The following is a 20,550-nucleotide window of genomic DNA, read 5'->3' on the forward strand; positions in this document are numbered from 1 at the left end:
TGTTCTGTGATGAAAGAGGACAGGAGAGCCACATGTACATTTGTAATTAGTGACTACAAAGTTCCTTGAATTGTGCCTGTAAATAAAAAAAAATTCAGAAAAGTAGAGTTTTAAAAAGGTTTGTCCTCTGAATTACTTGTTTTAAAACCTGCTTGAGGGCTGGGAAGGTGGCTCAGTGGTAGAGCGCTTGCCTTGCATGCATGAGGCCCTGCATTCAATTCCTCGGTACCACATAAGCAGAAAAAGCTGAAAGTGGCACTGTTGCTCAAGTGGTAGAGCGCTAGCCTTGAGCTGAAGAGCTGAGGGACAGCGCCCAGGCCCAGAGTTCAGGCCCCATGACCAACAAAAAACCAAACAAACAAAAAAACTGCTTGAAAGTTTGATTACATCTGTCCTCTGCTTATTTGTCAGAGATTACTGAAGACAATAGTATGAATATTTGTCAGTCTATCCAAAGGAAATTTTATAAAATATTAGTTGTGATGAGCTAGAAGGAAAAGAAAAAGTAAAATTGAGAAGTAGAGAAAGAACTACAGAAGTTACTGAGTCATTGGGCTGAGCGAGCAGTGTCTTACGTTTCTTCAACATGTACATCCTCATTGCCTTATGAAATGAGAGATCTAATTCCCTCTCACATTGCTTATTTAATATAGAGTCTCTCCTAACACAATTTTCTCATTTCTCAATTTCTAGATGGGCTTGTGACTCCTGCACATAAGAATATTACTCCACTTTTGAGTTACTCATTGCTTTTTAAATCATTCCAGCTTTTTGTTAAAGCAGTTTGCAATTGTTGCCTTCCTGCTCATCCTGTTTGCTCTGAACTTCTATGCAGGGTGTATGTGTATATGTGTGACACCTGATTCCACTTTCATGACAGGCACTAGGAATCTACTAATCCCACAGGCTCAAAGTGACCTTTCCCCAGTTCTCTCCTCCTTGGTGTCTGTAGCTCTGACATTGCTGCCCCTTTCCCTCCCTGATGATCTCTTCTTCCTCTCCAGGTTTTGCTTCTATCTCTCAGATCTTCTTTTCTTTCTCTCCTTTGAAGATTCTTTGTTCTTTTTCTTATCATTCAATGTAAACATCTCCAAGTTCTTTTTATCCCTTTCTTTCTCAACAAAGTCTTCTTTGAAGTTTATTCTGGCATTTGTGGCATGAAGTATGACCTCTTGCCCAATGTGTTTCCTAATTTCAAATACTCCTATTGTGCTCAAGGACCCTATTTGTAACTCAGTCACTTCCACTGGAAATATAATATAGTACCTTACACTGAGAACTTCACAAAATGGATCTCTATTCACTTCTCTAATATGTTCACTTCTCTTTTTGGTACTTTGGTATTATCGTTGATAACTGGACAGCCTCTACAGCTGTCCACTCACATTCACATAGTTTGTTGAGTATGGCTCTCCCACCCTTATTCCTCCTATAAGAAGCCCATTTATGTTTCCAGTAGTGTAAACAAAACTGCCAACAATTTCTCCTCCACGCTCTCCTTCCTCCAGTTGCCCCTCCTATCTACACTGTCGCTGCTACATAAGATCCTCCCCAAGTGAAGTCTTGATCATGTCAGTCCTTATGTAAACCCTTCTAGAACTTTGTACCTGAGTGCAAATCCCTTGTAGCTTACTCTAATGCCTGATCTCCAGTGAAAGTTTTTCTTCTCTCACAAGAACTCAATCAGAATCTTCTCTGTCTACTGGATTATAATATATGCAATAAACTTTTAAAATTCAAAGAGAATGGTGACTTGATGATATGTACTCATCTTGAAGATTCTCCAAACGTATTATTATACCAATGGAGACCCGAGGCCTAATAACATGTGTAGAGAATCTTCCATGTACTCATGGAACTCAACGTAGCACTAGTACTCAGACTGTGCACCCAGTGCCATGTGAGTGAATTCATGTTCTGGGGACTCTGGGTGTGTGGGGTGCATCATCACTTGCCCTCAGGGTAGCTGATTGTGAATATATCTAGGAGACTTTTAGTCTCTGAACAAGGCTTCAGCTTGTGAAATTCCATCCTGCACAACTCCTGGCCTATGGTCCTTCACATTGAAAGCACCATTCTGTTCAGAACATGTGAGTTCTCTACAGGCACCACATATAGTGGAAGGAAGGAAAGGGTCCTCCTCCATTGTAAGTGTGGTCACTTACAATGCTGGGAACTCTGTACTCTGACACTTGCTCTCTTTAGGCCTCATTTCTCCATTGGTACAATAATATGTTTAGACCCAGTGACCTTTAATCTCTTTCTGAAAAAGAAAAGTTCAAATTGGTTTGCATTCTTGAGAGAGAACAAAGGATGTCAAGGCAGAAGGAAAACAACAACAAAAGAATGTAAAGTGCTTATTCTGCTGCTGAGTAATACGGGGTTGACTATGGTACCTAGCCTAAGGTGACTGTGGACTGATGCCATTCTCCTCAAAGCAAGTCCCTCAAGCACAATCGCAATGGATCTCCAAGGACCCACCTACAAGGGCAACAGTGCATAAGGGGTTAAAACTGTTTTTAAATCAAATATGAAAATCCTTGACAGCTATGGAGAAGCACTGATTTTACGCAATGGAACGTACCACAAACAGAGGAAGCTGCAAGGAATGAGATGGCAAGATAAAATATAGAACCATAAAAACAACAATCCTTCCTAATGATTACACTAGGACAATCTTAATTCCCATCATACACTGTGAGCGAGGGCAATATGGCATGGTGTGACCTGGCAATGGGCAGTGAGACCAGATTTATCAAGGGAGCTGAGAGGCTAGCACAGGAGGATAGATTGCTAGAAGTCTGGAGAGACCAAATCAGTGACAGAATCCCAATATATGGAAGCATAGGAGACAGTGTGGCCCTGTGAATAAGCCCTTCTCATAAGAAAAGTTATTTTGAGATGTGTTGATCAACAAATCATCACCTAGAATATTTTCTTTTATGACGGTGTGAAGGGAAGGGCATTTTTTGTTCTATGTATAAATAATTGGGGATTTTGCTCTATTATTTATATGGAAACAAATATCTTTGAAATGGACAAGCCTTTCAACACAACTGAATTGTAATAACAGGCAATGTTACCCAAGTAGAGCTTGTCTGTGATTAAAATGAGGCAAAGTGTAAGATCTCAGTATTATACTTGAATTACTCTGTTTTCTGAAAACTCCATGTTATTTTGTGCTTCTGCCCCTTTTTCACAGAATTTCAGTCCTTCCCTTTCTCTACTTCACATTTGCCTATTTCTTTCTCATATTTTTTTTTCTGGGGAGCTGTTTCTGCTGCAACAGGTCTTGGTGCAGAAGCAGGGGTTTATAATATTTCATCAAGGACTAAACTAATAGCTAAGTAAATGATTACATGCATAATTAAGAATGAACACCAGAAATTACTGCACAAGTGACCAGGGAAGGGCCAGTTAGGTTGTGTTGTAGAGAAAAATAAGTTATATAAAAAAGAGTAAGTTATATAAAAAAAGGACCAGTTCTAAGGACAGGGAAGTTGGCTCAGTGGTAGAGTGCTTAAATTTCATGCATGAGGCCCTGGGTTCAATTCCTCAGCACCATATAAGCAGTAAAAGCCAGAAGTGTCGCTGTGGCTCTAGTGGTAGAGCACTAGCCTTGAGCTGAAGAACTGAGGGACAGCGCGCAGGCCCAGAGTTCAGCCCTCACAACCAACAAAAAAAAAAAGAAAAGAAAAAAGAAAAAAAAGGACTAGTTCTAAAAGAAGAGGTAGATTAAAATTGTTTTAAAAAGTGTGTCCCTAAATACATTAAGTAAAACCTCTAGAAAATTAGAACAAAAAAAGTCAACTAGCATTCTAATGTACCTCTGGATAAAGCACTAAAAATCTCCAATCAGAGGATATAAAAGGTAATAAAAATAATTCCAAAGAGATTGTATATCAACTAATTCAGAGCCAGAAAGGTATTTAAAGATGGAGACTATCTTTTAACAAAATGAAATCCACACTTAACAGCTAAGAGGTTTACTTAGTTAATGGCATGATGGAAAATCAGTTGAAACTATTAGCAATGAGAAGATAAACACATGATTCCTTACAGGGCTCAGATGAGTCAGGAATGTGAAATACTTAGGAGGCAACAAGAGTACCTACTTACACCAAAGATGCTCTATTTGCTGCTGAACTGATATCGAACTTAACTAGAAAATTAATCATCTAAAGCCATAGGATAATAACCCTCTGTATTTGTTAGTCCATTCCATTTTGGCTACATTTCTTTTGCAAATTAGTGTGACCCCAAAATGTTTTCAGGATGGTCCAACTTGTCCTAAATTCCATAAATAAACTCTTTCAGAGGATGCTGTTTTTGCTATGTCTCTATTACGGTCCTTCACAGATGGACCATTTTTGTCCTTCCAAAGTCTAAGAATAACTCTTTTCGTTATCAAGACATACCAAAATCCAGTTCAGCTGCTCCTGTGGGATTCCAGTTAGTTTAGACACATCTGCTGAGATACACGCATTTGAATCCAAATGAAGCTTTTGTTTGATTATACATTTTGAACATTTATGGAAGTTTTTTGGGGCCAAAATGTTTTTCATTTTTTGGCACACCAAACAGAGCTCTTCAGTTATAAACACTGCCTTCTGAGCACCTCCAACAGAAATGCAATCTTTTCATGTGAACAGGTGCCTCAGGAAGTTTTTGGAAGGTTTTACACTGAATCAGCTTTCCGATTGGAAACTTCTGAACAAGCAGTCAAATTTGCCAAAGAGACCTTCAAACTTGCTTGAGCAGTTTTCACTCATACAGACATACATTCACACATAGAGACAGCCCAAGTAAAAGCAAATCAGAGCCTTGCAAAACTGAAGTTTCTTTCTTAAAGGTTAAATACCATATGCAACCAAACTGAGCAAAAAGGAATGCATGACAGCAGAGAATGAGCAAATACAATGGGGATCTTCATTGAGTGGTCCCTCAAAAGGCCTAGCTTGGGAGTTTAAGCTCTAACCTTTAAGTAAAATTTCAATCTCATCCAGTTTTGAATACAGTACATTCTTTGCAAAATGTTGTGCCATAGAGTATTGCTAATTCCTTTCACTCTCAAACCTGTTCAAATTGTTATTTTGAGACACTTCCTTCTCTCATACAAATTGGACCATCAGCTTGAAATGTAAAGGAAGAAATAAATATTACTCTCTAAAGAAGAGGTTCACTAGTAAAGCCTACCTCTCACCTAATTTTCCTACAATTTATCCTTTGCACTTGGAATATAAACTAAAGAGATGTTGCCTAGTAAAAGAACTTTAAGCCTGAAGCCTCAAAAAGTTATCACAGAGTGAAATCACTCCTATACTGGGCATGCGTGGAATTAGTGGGGGAAATCTGCTCTCAAGTTGTTCTTATGGCCCTGGACCAGATGCTCTAAGGTGTCCAGAAACCTTTGTCTACACCCACTTAGCAGATTTCTGGCTCTTTATCAGGGACTAAGAGGTTTATTTGCAGAAATGAATCACTTCCTTCAAAATGTCCTTTACCCTATTTACATGCTTGCATATTCCTTCCATTTTGTTTTCCCCCTACAGCTTTTACTAAGGGAATTAATTATCTAGAAGAACAGGAACATACAGTAAGTACATCTGAGATCCAGGAGGAGACACAGTATGTCATCTATTAGGCCTGGCTAAGACCAGCAGCTGATGCTAAATGGGAAGGAACATGCACCAAATGTTTTTTAATCACAAAGTTAGTAATTAATTGCTCTTTAAAATACATTTTATGCTTCTTTCTGTCTGTGTACATGAAATGCACATTTATTACATGCCAAAAATTACAACATTATGGTTTAAATGTGACTGGCACGGAAGTCCGGAAATCAGAGTTAATGTTCCCACAGCAACTTTAATTCTGTCCGTGTGCACATGCAGGGCTATAACAGTCTTCCGTTTCAGGGTAATACGTATAGATGGTTTGGGGAGGGAAGCTAAAGACCCATATCCTCAACTGTAGTTACAGGAACGAAACAAAGGATTATAGCTCTGCTCCTTTCCATATACGTGGAGAAAAACAATGTCCCCACGACCGGTGTTGTGTAATCAGAGAATGAAAGAATCTGCTGTGATGCCACACTCAAGAGGCCAGTTTCTGTTGCTGTGGGAACCTGAACTTTGCATTTCCTGACTTGGGGGTAATTAAAATGTCAGCCTTAATGTGGCATTAATGAAGTTTGCCATAAAAAAATCCTCTTTGTTTTGTTCTCTCAAAAATTGCTTAAAACTTCAAAATGAGCCAAGTGTACTAAAAATTTTAATCACAGGGACTTGGATGGGCGAAGGGAGGAGTTGATGGGTGGGAGGGAGAGGAGAAGAGGTCAAAGAAGGTGGATTGGAAAAAAAAAGAGAGAGGAAAAGGAAGAGCCCACAGTCTCCTCGAGAGCGTTCAGCTCCCAACAGAATCAGGCTAAACTTAAACCCACCCACACAACAGTTTGGTAATGTGTAAAGGTTAAATTAAAAATAAATAAAAACTGTTAATGTGTAAATGCATCTTGGCACACACACACAAAAACGAGACAGTCTGAGTCCAGCCTAAAACATGGGAAGGTAAGTAACCACACATTATCTGCTTCCACCCAAAGAAAAGGTATCTGATTAGGTGGATCGACAGCTAAGGATGAAAGGAGTAGCCAGAGGGAGAAGCTCCCTTCAAATGGAGCCATATTGGGGGGAATAAAAGAAATGGAAGAAATATGCAAGTACAAGTTCTGGTGGTGTCTATCACATGAATATGACTGTGATGTGCTACAGCTTGATAGTTGTCAAGAAAGGTTTTTCATATGGAGAGCTTTGTCTGCTCTACTGACTTGGTTTAGTCCTGCTTAAGCGTTTGAAGGGAGGGTTTGGCTCAGCACGTGCTCAGCCTGTTCAGTGGTTAACTGCTCTGTCAAACACCTAGGGGTTTCTACCCTTTGCCTTCCCATACTCCTCTTAATGCCTGCCATTATCATCATCTGAATTTGTTTGCCATTACGTTTTGAAAAATGATGTAGAGGTGACAAGCTAGGAGGTAATGGGGGGGAATATTGCTGAAATTGTGTTAGTGGGTATACTGCAAAGTCGCACACATTTCAGTGTTAACAGCATTGCCTTGGAAAAGAATGCATAGCTCAACTCTATTCGTTCTTGTTTTGAATACTACTGGGATGTTTTTGCCAAATTCGAAGTGGCTCAGCAGATTAAGTAGCTGACTGAGAATTTAAGGTCTTTGCTCTGAAGCTTGGCCTGAGTTCTTCCTATGCAAAAGCACTGTGGCTTGCACAACCTTGCTGGTTCATAGCAGAGATGACTTCTCTTTTTGTGGGGATGATTTATCCAGTGTGTGTTTTACGATCCATTCACCAATATGAGTAGTTACACATTTCTAACATCACTATAAATAGCCAGGAATGCCATCTCTTTGCACAGAGAAGCTTGGCTGCTCACAATGAGAGCAAACTTATAAATACACCTCAGTACCTAATGGAGTTTAACGGTGGACAAGTCATTCATTCATCTAACTGGCTGCCATTTTTCTCAGTTTTCTCATCTGTAAATGGGGAAGAATCACGCTGACTGACAGAAAATGGGCATTAAAGCATGACTAAGAATAATTTTGCTAAATACATGACAAATAAAAAGGTGCCATAAAAATTCAGGCACTTGTGAAAGTCAGGCAACACACACGGGGTGGAATGTTCCTGAAGCTAAAGAGACTAACAAGTCAAGGGCACTATTTTTAAATGCCCCAAATCTGTTAGTTCTAAATAGTAACAGAATATTTTACCTTAAAGAAATTAAGCTTTTAAATTAATCTATGGTAAGAATGACATTTAAAAGTTAAAAAAAAAAACCTTCTTGAATGCAAGAAGAGCATCCAAAATTTTTAACAGCTTAAAATAAACTTCTTTCCTGTCTTCTCTCAAGCAATCTCCAAATGGACAGATTTCTGTGAATCTTTCCTAAAAACAATTTTCTTCTAAGTGTAGGCTCAAATCAGGACAAACTACGATCCAAATACGTTTAGAGAAATGTAAAATCAATTTAAACAACAGGTTGGAGCAGAAAAGAATTACACATCTTAATGGCAAAATCAAAATGACTTTCTAAACAGCTGGAGATTAGGTTTCTCCTCCCATTCTTTCTCCTTCCAACTGCATTCAGACACCCTATGGAGGTCTGCTCTGCTGGCTTCTTCTGAGTCTATGGTTCCAGCATCCTCCCACTGTTCTTCCAACTGTGTGTGCTAGTAAGACTTGTAAGGCCTGGCCGGAGGATGCTCATAGTAAAGTACGATTATAGGAAACTCAATGCTTTTTTCTATCCAGCAATATTCATTTTGCTGTAACAGGAGATTTCTGGGTGAAGGCCATACTGTGTAACCTACCCCGTCAGGCATGGCAGAAAGCCAACCCATGAAGATCTGCATGCAAAAGCTCCAGCCCCTTCATCACAGACACAGGCCACCTTCCCGCTATGTAGGCACCATGTGCATATGTCTGTAGGCCTGATGCCATGCTATTTTCCAATTCTTCCTGTAATTACTATTAGGCAGGAGACGGCCAGTCAAGGAAGTCTAAGGGTGTGACTATGCTGACAGACTAGAGAACACAATCCCTGCTTCTGACCCCTGTATGTCTCTGTGAAAGCTGCAACTTTGTTCAAATCACACAGACTGTAGAGATTTGGATTTACTTGTTTTGCTTTCCCTTTTCTCATGACAGTTAGAGTGTAGTCTCTGTCCCGGCATCTGTAGAAAAAGTTCTCTTCACACCCTGCCTGCCCCTATGTCTCATCTTTTCAGATAAAGACGACTTGGATGAAGCAGTAGTGGATGGAATCTCCTAGATCCAGTCACCTCCAGCCCCCTTCCCAGAATCTTAAAAAATAACAAAAAGAGGTTTCGAACTTCACTTCCTAATGAATAACCTTTGTCTCTGCAAGTAGAAACGTGGTATGATTTTTTGTGAAATACAACTTTCTTGGTCTTTTCTTACTTATTCTGAAGAACATGCCAGCTTTGTGCTAGTTCCCAGACATCCTGTGTGGAGATCAGCTCAGAAGTTGTTGGGTGTCTTAAAACTAAAAGGAATTGTCTTTCAGAATGGTGCTGTCAACACATGTGTTTCTGAGGTATCAGGTTACCTTCAGAAAGAAAAAAAAAATCTCCTAACATGATTTATCAACTTTCTTAAAATAGAATGGAGGAAGTGACTTCCAGATTTGTGAGGAGACAGCAAAAATAAACAGCAAAGCAGTGATTTCAGTAGTGACGATCTCATTAAGCTGCCCATTTCCAAATTTAGCCCTCAGGCAGTTTTTTTAATTAAAAAATATTTTTAACCTGACTTCTTATTGGCTATGTGATGTCTGGGTGGCTTTTGAATTCTTGGAAGCCATTCTCTTTTCTTCTGTAAATTTATGCTATCCTTTAACCACTTCAAAATAAATTAAAAACTGGAAAGACAGAAATTCAGCCAAGCTACATGAGACTCCAATAACTAATACAGATCTGACTTGTGTTATGTAATTTCAAAATGGATGTTTCCTTATGTCTAACTGGCCTGAGGTCCATACTTGGTTGTTTCATTTAATAGTGGTGGAAAGTGCCTTTATTTGGAGGAAGAATAATTAGAAAGCAGCAATGTGACTTCTTTTTCTGAGTGAAAAATTATGAAAGAAAACATGGCTCTTGTAATTAATCAGCCTTTTGGAGCCAAATGGCTGGTTACCTGCCTTTTAAATCTAATCTCGCTTTGAACATATAAAATGGCTGAATCAAAATGGTGGCACGGTGCTTTTGGCTACTTTAGAAGACCAAATGGAAGCAGCTTGCTCTGAATGTAAAACAGCCAGGCCCCAGGGGAGAAGCACTACTACTCTAAGCACTGCGAAGACACCATCACCTTCCTGGTGTACTCACAATCAGATGACCCGGTGTGAGCGTGAGAGTTTGTCAGTGAATGTGTTGAGTGGATGAGGGCTGGGTCTGGAGACAAAACAGCTTCAAAGTTCAGGCAGGGAAGGCCCGGCTTGGCGCTGGATCCACCCGGCTGAGTAATCTCATTCTCCTCAGATGCCTTCTGGTTTTCAGCTGTCTTGGGTTTCTTCCTGAAAATAAACAAAGGGCCCTTTGAAGGAACTGACTGCATATTTGGGAAAAGGCATTTTTAGAATCTGTTAAAGATAACTTGATTTTTTTTTTTTCTGAAGGGGGATGGGAGGGAGTCCAGTATGTCCCTTGTTTTAAAACAAGCTGATTCTTGTTTTTTTTCCCCTCCAGTAATGGCCTAACTGGGAACACATGAAAGCATATGGGCCAAGCAAACAGCACCACATTTGGACTCTGTTGGCTGTATAAAAAGACCCTGTCCCAGAACTTTAGACAGCTTGAGCTACGTATGGCTGACATTATCCAAGAAAGCATCCTCCCTCCCACCCCCTTTAGAGTTTTAACATGGTCTGGAAAAATACTAGTGGAGGTTTACCGTTCTAGCATTTGTCAGGAAGCTTAGAGACAGGACCCGTGGAGTAATGGGAGGAGCACTGGACTGGGAGTCAGGAGACTTGAGCTATGGTACTAGCTGTGCCTCTAACTTGCTGTGTAGCCTTGGGCACCTCACTTCACCTCTCTGGGCTTCAGTTTCCTTATCTGTAAAATAAAGGTCTCAGATTAGGCCTTAGCAGTTCCTTCCAGCTTTAAGTTTCATTTCCCGGAACACATTATGGAACATTCAACTTCCTTGCTGTTAACATTTTGTTTTTTCTTTTTTCAAATCAATACGTAACTTCAAATCACAATCTAAACTTGTAAAAACTGTACGGATGAGAGCAGGTAATGGCGGAAGGTCAAGTGAAAAGTGATCTGAACCGCTGAAGTCCTACTTGTTCAAGAGGGTGATCCCACTCTACTCTGCTTCTGCTTAAAATTCCTTTGTGTTTTAATGTTGTCCTTTCTGGAGTTCAGGAGGGTGATGGTGTGTTCCTTCAGCAGGAGGGGAAGAGGTGAGTGGAAGGAATTAGAATGGAACTGTTATTTAGGGCTAAGACTAGGAAGTTCAGCTATAGGTTCAGGAATAGGATTAATTCAGCTGTTTAAGTCAACCAGGGCTTCTCTCTCCAGAACAATACAACTGATGGTTGTAAGCACCAACCTAGAAAACCGCACGGACACACAGTTATGTAGCAGAAAGAAGCATATATTGTCAGCCAAAGCTGACAGGCTATCTCTTTCGGAATAGAGAGTAGCAAACTGCTCTCAGGCAGGGGTGGTAGTCGTATGGCATTAAGGAGACTGAAGGCATGCAAAGGGACTGGGAGCAGGAAATCTTTGTAGTCACAGCTGGACACAAGAGATATCAGACAGTCAGGGCAGGACATTCTATAGCTGGCTTGTAGCCAGGGAAAAACATCCTATATCGGGCATATAGCCAGGATGGGGCATCTTTCAACTGGACACTAGAAATAGCATGTGACTGGGAATGGGTATCCAGATAGCATGGGCCTATATAGTAGCAGCATGTTGCTGACTGGGAGTACACGCAGTTTGGATGGGAATGGGCAGGCCTGGCTTGTGGATGACCCAAGGTGAAGGCTGTTAACCCCAAACAGGGGTGAATATGCTTATAATGGTAATTAATAAGAGGGCTTACAATATGTATACATTAGACCTCAGTGAAAATGAGAGACTAGTTCTTGACTTTGTGTCTTTCTAGCTCACTATGTGGAGAGTAAGCAGAGAAAGCATATTTTTGAGAGGAGATTATGTGTGGTACATAATTTGTTGTAAGTAGATTTGTTTCCATGCTTCTCTTGTTTCTATGAGCATGGCATTGGACGCGTTATACAGAATATTTCGTTCTATAATTTGTTGTACCGGGTAGTTAAGTCTGCCCTCGCAGAATATGGTGTTATGATTAGTATGTTGTGTGTTTGGTCCAACAGGTTGTGAAATCAAATCTGTTTCTTCAGAGGGCAGAAGGCAGAAATAGCATGGTAAAGATTAGAATAGAAGAGAAACTTTCAGACATCTTTTTTCTGAAATATAAGAGAAACAGCAAACTACATAGCTGAATGAGTGACTACAGAATTAGCCCCCAAACCTGGAGTATCTTCCTGGATGCCCAGAGATAAGATATTCTGGGTTTTCATTTAAGAAAGTATTCAAGATCAAAGTCTCCGAAGTCCAGCTCCCCTTTGCTGTGAAGACCTGTGCTTCCTCCAGGATCCCCATTTCCATCTCTGCATCTGTGGCTGGGAGGAAATCTCAGGCTTTCTCTGCCTTCAAGCCAGTTAAACATTGAGTCCTGGCAGTTCTGTTTTCTTCCTGTCTTCTATTTTCCACGTCTGTGATTCCTTTCCAATTTCATGGAATTATTTAACATCTTTTTTATCCGAAAGACCATTATCTAACTAGCACACAAGCCTCTGTGATTCTTCTAGTCTTGCTTCTTTGCATTGTTAAATCTGAGATGACCACATTGGCCTGATGCTCAAGGTCGGTTCCTTCTGTGCTCTAGCTTATTATGTTTGTTCTGTATATTGGCCATACAGGACTCTCAAAATTCTTGACTAACCCTAGAAAGTCCTGATCTACATATACGACTCTATACCTTTACTCAGGTTATCTTTCTTACTTTGAATATACTTTGTTTTATTGGGATAAGAGTTTTGCCTGTATATCCTAGGCTGCTTGGAACTCATAACCTTCCTTCCTTAGTCTCTCAAATGCTGGAATTACAGTTGTATACCACCTTGTTATTGAACACCCTATTCTTATAGCTGCCCGTGGAAATCAAACTTACCCTTTCTATTTACTAAATCCTGTCTCCATCCTATAGTTGTCTTGATACCTCCATATTTGATAGTATTTCTTCTCCTCATCTCTTTCCCTGAAATCCTCCATTACTTTTTAGTAATCTCATTTTATTCACTAAACTTTATTTCAGTAACCGTTATTTATGTGCTTATTCCATTTCTAAGATAGTAACCACTCTAAGGATAAGGAAACGTTTTAGTTATTTTTATATTTCCTGTGTTCATCCATTCTTTCCCTCTTCCTTCCCTTTCATCATTCACTTATTCATATATTCATTTTACAAATATTTACTATGTGCCTATGATGTGCCAGAATGAGTTAAGGAATTAAATAAACCTGGTTCCTGTTCTCCCAGAATTTACTGTCTAGTCTATACTGTGAAGCAGAAACATACACAAAGCTGTCATTTAAGAACTGTGAGTTAGTGACATGAAATGGAGCTGTGAGTAGTCATTGTTTCAACTCCAGTTAAGTTCTTGTCTCCTATACTTTGAAATCTACCTAGACTGGGTAGGGGAAAAACAAAGGAGGAGGTAACAATGCTCGGCAGGAAATGTACTCATTTCTCATGTAACTGTAACCCCTCTGTACAGCATTTTTACAATAAAAAACATATTATAAAACAGAAATCTACCTAGACTGGCTGTTTTTTCTTTGAATTCATGAAAGTCATTTACTATGAGCAGTACCATTTTACAGAGTAGAACTAGGCTAGTCTTCATAATTCGTGTACATAGTGAGTCAAAACCCACCAATGAGAAATATCATCCAGAAGGGGAAAAAAAGTTTAACTATAATGCTTCTAGACAAGGCCTGCACTAGTTTCAGATGTGGGGTTTGGAAATGAAGGACATTCTTAAGCATAAGTCCATGGCAAAACCACCAATGTCCTTTGATTTTAACATCACAGAAACTGTATTGTTATGATCAAACTGACTAAAGTCCAGTGCACACAGGGAGTGTTATTCCATGGTGTAACCTCTCTGAGTAATTAACACAGTTTTTAACAAAATGAATACCAGGAAGCTAAAATGTATCTTGGCTGAAGGGGTTGGGGGGAGTAGATGAATGGGAAGAGGAATGGTGGGAGAGAGGAGTGGCAAAGAGTCATAATATAGCATACCTACATGAAAATGGAAAGTAAGTATGGTAAGAAGATGGGAAGGGATTGAAACCTTTTTTTTTTTAAAGAGGCAAAGGAAAACAAAGAGGTTGTACTGTTGTTCTTATCAGTGTCTTAGCTTCCTGCCTTGGACTGTATCCTTCTACATCTTGCCCCTGCTCCTTTGCTTCCACAAGGGCCACCGTTGGAGACCAAGTGTGCAGAGGCATTGCCACCATCTCAACAAATAGGATATACTGAAAACCAACCCTTTTGGCTCAATCCCCATTTTCTTAAACTGCTTTGCTTACCATTTTTACCACTGGGCTGATTCCGAACTGCACAGACGAAATTGCTTACTGTCTTCCAAAGCAATTCATTTCCTGTCTCAACCTCTCTCATGGTCCTTTCAGACTCCTCCTTTTTTTTTTTTTTTTTTGCTGGAGTTGAGAACCACTAAAGCAGCACTGGTGTGTCTGACATACACAGGTGCTGTTCCATGACCACCCCCTCCCCTTGTTTGGCAGCATATATTTTTAGTAAGAAGAAAGATCAAGCTTTGTTGTTACTAATCAAAAATACCTTTTCGGCTGTCTAAAAGGAATTCTATCAACATGGCTCATCCGAGGACAAGCCTCTTTGAGCCTCCGTGGCCCTGCAGTATTCACTGGAGCCTTCAGAGGGCAGCAGACTCCAGGCAGTGTTTCCAAGGCAAACTCCTACCAGAGCCTTCCTCCTGGTCACCATGCCAAAGGTTGGTTTGCCAAGCTCTTTCTGGCCTCTCAGTCTCTTTTCAGCTCCCTCTCACCCCTTTCTCTCTCTCTCTCTCTTTTCTTTCTCTCTTTCTCTTTTCTTTCACTCTGTTTAAAATTATATACGCTAATGAAGTCACCCCTCAACCAGAAAATGAAAGCTGCTCCTTCCCACCCCCCCCACCCCCCCAAAAAAAGTTAGATAAGCCAACAACAACAAAGAAAGAAATCAGGGAAAAGGGGAAATGGAGCTGGTGAGGGGGAAGGACTTAACAAGAAAAGGGCAGATGTTTCGTAAATATATGCAAAGCAAAACTGGGTGTACCCTGAACACTTCCAGTGAGAAACAGACCAATCACTGTGCACTACCTCCCGCCACACTGGTGGAGCTCTGCATTCAAAAAATAAAAATAAAAAGTGTGACCGCAGGCACTGGCTTTTCAACGGTCAGTTCTGACACTCTGACCGAACATCTCCCAATTGTCCAAAGAGAACAAAAACATTTTCATCTCCCCACTGCGAACATTTCTGTTATGAGAGAAAGGCTGCTTCAAGAACTGGAAAGGCATTTTAAGGTGACTGGCAGCTGAGTTAGCCAGCAGAACCTTCTGGTTTTTAACTCTGTCTGTGCTGGCCCTGACAACAAGTTTTGGGCTGAAACATAGCAGTGAACAAGGCTGTGGAGACGTTGGCTCTTTCCTAACCAGACCATATTGTATGTGGAAAGAAATATGCATTAAAACATATGGAGGAGATGGTAGGTATTAAGCATGTGAAATGCATGGAAATTAACTAGATCGGCAGCATTTGATGTATATATTTCACACTTGTTTGCACATATTGCACACATACAGTAATGGCAGTGCTTTCTGCAACATATGGAAAAATAAATATTTTATCCGTGTGAGCTCTTATCAGTCTCCAGGGTCTGTTGAAAGGAGAGTGCTCTCTTCTATCTCCTTCTCCCAATTTTCTCCCTTCACTGGGCTCCTGCCTTCTGCACATTAACATGCCTTCTACTTATCAACTTGGTTAGATAGGAAAGAATTACTCAGAACATCTTTTTGATAAATAATTACTCAGTCATTGGCTCCGGATAATTTAGATCAGTGATGCCTCCCCAGCCTTTCTGGAAACGTAACCATTTTCCTACCTTGCTTGGCACTATGTATTGTCCTGGAAGGAGAAGGGGAGGTGGTGACAAACTCCCCAATGAGGGTAAAGCACACGAACTCAGCTTCACTACCTGGCTGTGTGTCATAGGAAGATTATTTTGCATCCCTGAGCTTCACCTGCCAAAGGGGAACACTGATACCTATCCTCTAGGACTGTCGTGAGGAAGAAACGAGATGAGCTTTGTGACCAGTAGCACACAGGGCCTGGTACACAGTCAGCACTCAGTAATGGTAGCTCCTTTCAGAATGCTTCTTGTGTGGTTTTCATCCCATTAGCTATATAATATGACGTTGCCTTTATCTAAGTAAACCTTTTTAGTATCTAGATTTGGGGCAAGGGCAAGTGGATTGTTATTGTAGCAAAGGTAGAAAGACTGTTAGAATAAGCAATCTCTTTAATACTCTGATCTCACTGCATTTTCCTTCTAACACCTCCTTTCTATTGACATGCTTGTCATTGCTGTGGCTATACCAAGAGCTCCTTGAAGTTGAGGGTCAAGCAGGCAGCGCTTGGCCTATAGACGCCCATCAAGTCAGAACACGATGGCTATTCATTGAACAACCTGCAGTGCTCTTGCTTATCATGCTTTCTTACAATTTCTCTTTTCATGACTTGGCCTAATATCACATCAATTTAAAATGTTTTCATGATTAAACCTTTTTATTCTCTCCTTTTTTTTTTTTAAACCTTTCATGGCAGGGCTGATTTAGAATGCTTGATAGTGTATTTGTCCCTCACTGTACCAGTCAAGAAACAGTTGGCATACATAAAGGTTTGAACTGAAGAGAGGTTCAGGAAAGGATGGTACACTGAGGTGTAGATGAGCCTAAGGGACCTTGACGAGGTAGTGAAGCACTTGGGACTGGAAATCTTAGAGCTCTTTTAATTTCAGCTTTCAAACACTTAAACTGAAGGGACAAAGAAAGGGCAGGGCGATCTTCGTCCAATCAGAAGGGGATTTGAACTAATAAGTAGCCTAACTACTTTTTCCTCCCGCTCTCACATCTCTTGCTGATCAGTTGGTCATGTGAGAGCCCACACTGTGTAGTACTGAGAACTCACCTGGATTGCTCATCAGAGCAGAAAATGGCCTGGTGTTGGAGTAAGGGTATTAAGAAGATTCATTTAATGTATCTATTCTTCACCTTTCCTTTTTTTTAAATTCCTTTTCCTTTCCTTTCCTTTCACTCTTTCTTCTCAAATACACTTTTTGAGGAAAAGAACAAAATAAGATAAGATGAGTAATTTTTAGCCTTCATGTGTCCATTTTTGTCTTCAAGAAAATAAAATCTACTGTATCCTTAGCGAAGAACAGTGGCTGACACATAGTGAATGCCCTGTAAATTTTAGATGATTGATACATGTATTCATCCCTACTGTGCCAGATGCTATGTATACCTCCTATAGTGATGACAACAAACTGTGTGATCTTGCAGGTAGTGTGCTAAAATCTCATACTTCTCTTCCACGTACCCCAAGCTTTGAGACTGGACCCAGAGCCTTGTCAAGCCACAGGAAGGACATACTTTGGCAAACAGTTCATATTTTAATATTTCCCCCTCTTTATAGAGAAAAGAGGTCTTAGTATTATTTCTCTTCTGCACGTAAGGAAGTTGACTTTCAGGAGAGCAGAGGCTGCAAGGATTTTTAACTCCATCTGTTCACTCCCTAGGGCCCACGAGAAGACAAAATATTTCCCGTGGCTGAAACAAGGGCTGTGGAAATTGTCAAGGAACATCAGCTTTTGATTTGTAGGTCTGGATCTGGATTCTTTGCAACACAGAAAAGTAGGAGTGGTATGGGCTTCTCTCCTTTCAGAGGATTCAGAAGCTCGGAACCAGTTTGTATCCTAGTATGGTGGGGCCACTTGCACCAGCATAGTTATTCTCAGATGAAGAAGAGAAATGCTCGGGTGTGATCATTTCTAAGGGACTCCTTAGGAATAATGCAAATCACGTGAGTAAATAACATGATGCTGTGTGAATAAGTTCCTTGTGTGGGTATGGACCTCTGTTTTGAATCTTCGCTCCCCTCTCTAGTTCCCTTTCATCCCATTCAGACTGCAGAGCACTGGCAGCTCCCACTACTATCTTGGCCAGGTAGGTGTCTGTCACCTAAGCATCAACCCCATTAATTATAATCCAGGAGACTAGAAGCATTACAGGTAAAAAGTGACACAAAAACAGAATTCTGGCTTCATCTTTTTGGGTTCAATTTATGCCAGAATGGCTAAAAAACCACAGTTATGAATGTGACAATCCTACCTGAAGCCCAAGAGGGATGCTAGTCTCCCAGGTTTAGAATTTTCCACTCACAGAGATGTCTTTAACACACCATCCATGACCTGCCTCACACCATATTAGGAAAACTTGTGACTACAACAATTACAATACATGTTCATTAAAAAATGTATAATTAAGGTGTTTTGCAAGTATAGTTTCTAAATATGTTCTACTTTTCTAGAGGAAAAAGAACATATACTTGTCTGTTTTAGTGATGATTAGTGAATCCTTTATATCACTTTTTTTGTGTGTGTGTGTGCATGTCAAACTTGGGGCTTGAACTCCGGACCTATGCACTGTCTTTTAGCTTTTATATTTGAGGCTAGCACTCTACCACTTGAGTCACAGCTCTACTTCCAGCTGTTCTGGTGCTTAATTGGAGGTCAGAGTTTCATGGACTTTCCTGCCCAGGCTGACTTCAAATTGCAATCCTCATATCTCAGCCTCCTAAGTAGCTAGAATTAAGGTCGTGAGTCAGCGAATGGTGCCCCGCTTACCATTTTTTTCTCATGAGTGTTACATGTCCTACCCCAACTCATTTTTGCACATTTCTTCCCAAGGGCTGTATTTCTGTATAAATGCTTTACATGAAAAGAAAAAAAAACTACATAGAACCACATACCCAGAGAGCACAGCTGAGCTTCTATGTTGGCTAGGAGATATGTAAAAGGAGCCTAGGTTAGCAAGGAGATAACTGGATTGGGATGCAGCTCAGACAGAGGTAGACAAAGGTAAGCAAAGTTAGCCCACAGATCTGATCAGGAAATGACAAGCTACCATGACATTCACTACAGTGGGATACAACAGTGATATGCAGCAGACACGTGGAGAAAATAGCTTGGGAAAGTGGCATAGATAACCAAGAACAGTCACAATTCTTCCAAGTGTGTTCAGACTGGCTTAGCAGAGCGACTAGGCCAGTAAATGCCCAGGGCATTCACTCCATTCTGGAAGTTGAAAAACACCATGGGCATATCAGGACTGAGCTGGGTTCCTTTGCTGCATCCGACACCTAAAATTTGATCTGCTTTTCACAAGTGTGTTTGTATTTAATTATGCAACGTGAACTAAGAAGTCTTCATTGGCATAACATACTCACAGTAGTTTCCAAACAAATGGTGTCACTCTTCAGGTAAATCAGTCCAAGGCTTGGGCCTAGTGCAGATGTTCATTGGGGCAGGGGACAGAGAGCAGCCGCATCTAGCACAAACCAACAACAAATACAAGGTTGTTAAATGAGTAGGCGATGATGATGGTGGTCATTTATATTGACAATAATTCAACGATAGTACTTGGTGGTGAGGCTGGTTTTTGCATCTTTGCCCCAGAAAGTGGTAAAGCATGAAAGGGAAAATGGAGAAGATGTCATTCAGACTCCATTTTCAGACTTTCTGCCTGGCTGCCTGTGGGCTCTGAGATAAATAGCACTCACACCTTCCAGCTTATTTTTGTGGCTCTGATTTGGAAATAAAGGTGTGTCAGTTAAGGTGAGTGGGAACAGTGTCTTTCAGTTTTGTCACAAATGCTGCTTCTGATGTTGTTCCAATTATTATTTATTATTTATATATTGGTGACCAAATTCTACATATTTGTGGCGTACAGCATGTTTTGAGCTATGCATACAATGTGGAATGGCTAAATTAGTATATGTATTGCATCCGAAATTTATCTTTTTGTCTTAAAAATAGTTAAAATCTAATCTATATACTCATATACTTCAGTATATGATAGATTGTTATCATCACTTACATACAACAAAGATCTCTTAACTTATTTTTCCTGTCTAACTAAACTTTTGTATCCTTTGGCTAACATGTCCACAGTTTCTGGTAATTATGATTTGCCTTTCTGCTTCTCTGAGTTTAACTTTTTTGGATTCCATATATAAGTTACATTGTATTTGTCTTTCTAGGTCTGGGTTGTTTCATTTAATGGAGCATAGTTCAGATTCATCTCTCTTGTGGTCAATGACAGGCTTTCTTTCCTTTCAAAGTCTGAATCTCATTCTACTGTGTATACATATGTATCACAGTTTTGGTATTTTTGATGCCTTCTGTCTCCTTCTCTTTCTTGATCACTTTTACCTATTCTAAAAATACTAAACTACCTGGCCCTAAGCTCCTGACTTCTCTCTATTCTCCAATGCAAAGTCTCCATTTCCTTTCATATCTTCCAAACCTCAGGAGTTTAGCCTGGGGCTGTAGAAATGATAGTTATTTGTCTAAGAGCCTCTAACTCCTGGGTGTTTTTTTTCCAGGCCCTGACTTTTTGTCATAGTAGGCCCCAGTAACTCTTTGTTCTCCATTTGCCCTAAAACACTGAATTATCCTAACTTTCCTCCGAGTTTGCTCTCTGTTCTTCTGCTTCCACTGGTTGCTTTCTTCCCTGTAACATTCCTGAATACTTTCCCCCCATCAAG

At 40.3% G+C, this 20,550-nt stretch overlaps 1 protein-coding gene across 3 annotated transcripts in view; it reads right to left on the reverse strand.

Moving 5' to 3' along the window:
* Positions 1 to 20,550, reverse strand: part of Zbtb20 (zinc finger and BTB domain containing 20) — a 274,572-nt gene that overhangs the window by 32,401 nt on the left and 221,621 nt on the right. For 2 of the 3 annotated variants that reach the window (XM_013028589.1, XM_013028590.1), the window contains exons 3-4: positions 19,231 to 19,331; positions 9,925 to 10,112 (exon numbers count right to left, since the gene is read on the reverse strand). Coding sequence is in view for 1 of the 3 variants with exons in the window: in XM_013028588.1 (XP_012884042.1) it covers positions 9,925 to 10,112; positions 10,490 to 10,500 (199 nt within the window). In the remaining 2 variants the exon portion in view is untranslated. Of the gene's footprint in view, positions 1 to 9,924; positions 10,113 to 10,489; positions 10,654 to 19,230; positions 19,332 to 20,550 lie in introns of all 3 variants that reach the window. The other variant, XM_013028588.1, reaches the window with a different exon arrangement.

This window comes from Dipodomys ordii, unplaced genomic scaffold (assembly GCF_000151885.1).
Source record: "Dipodomys ordii isolate 6190 unplaced genomic scaffold, Dord_2.0 Scaffold111, whole genome shotgun sequence".
In the NCBI taxonomy this organism is placed as follows: domain Eukaryota; kingdom Metazoa; phylum Chordata; class Mammalia; order Rodentia; family Heteromyidae; genus Dipodomys; species Dipodomys ordii.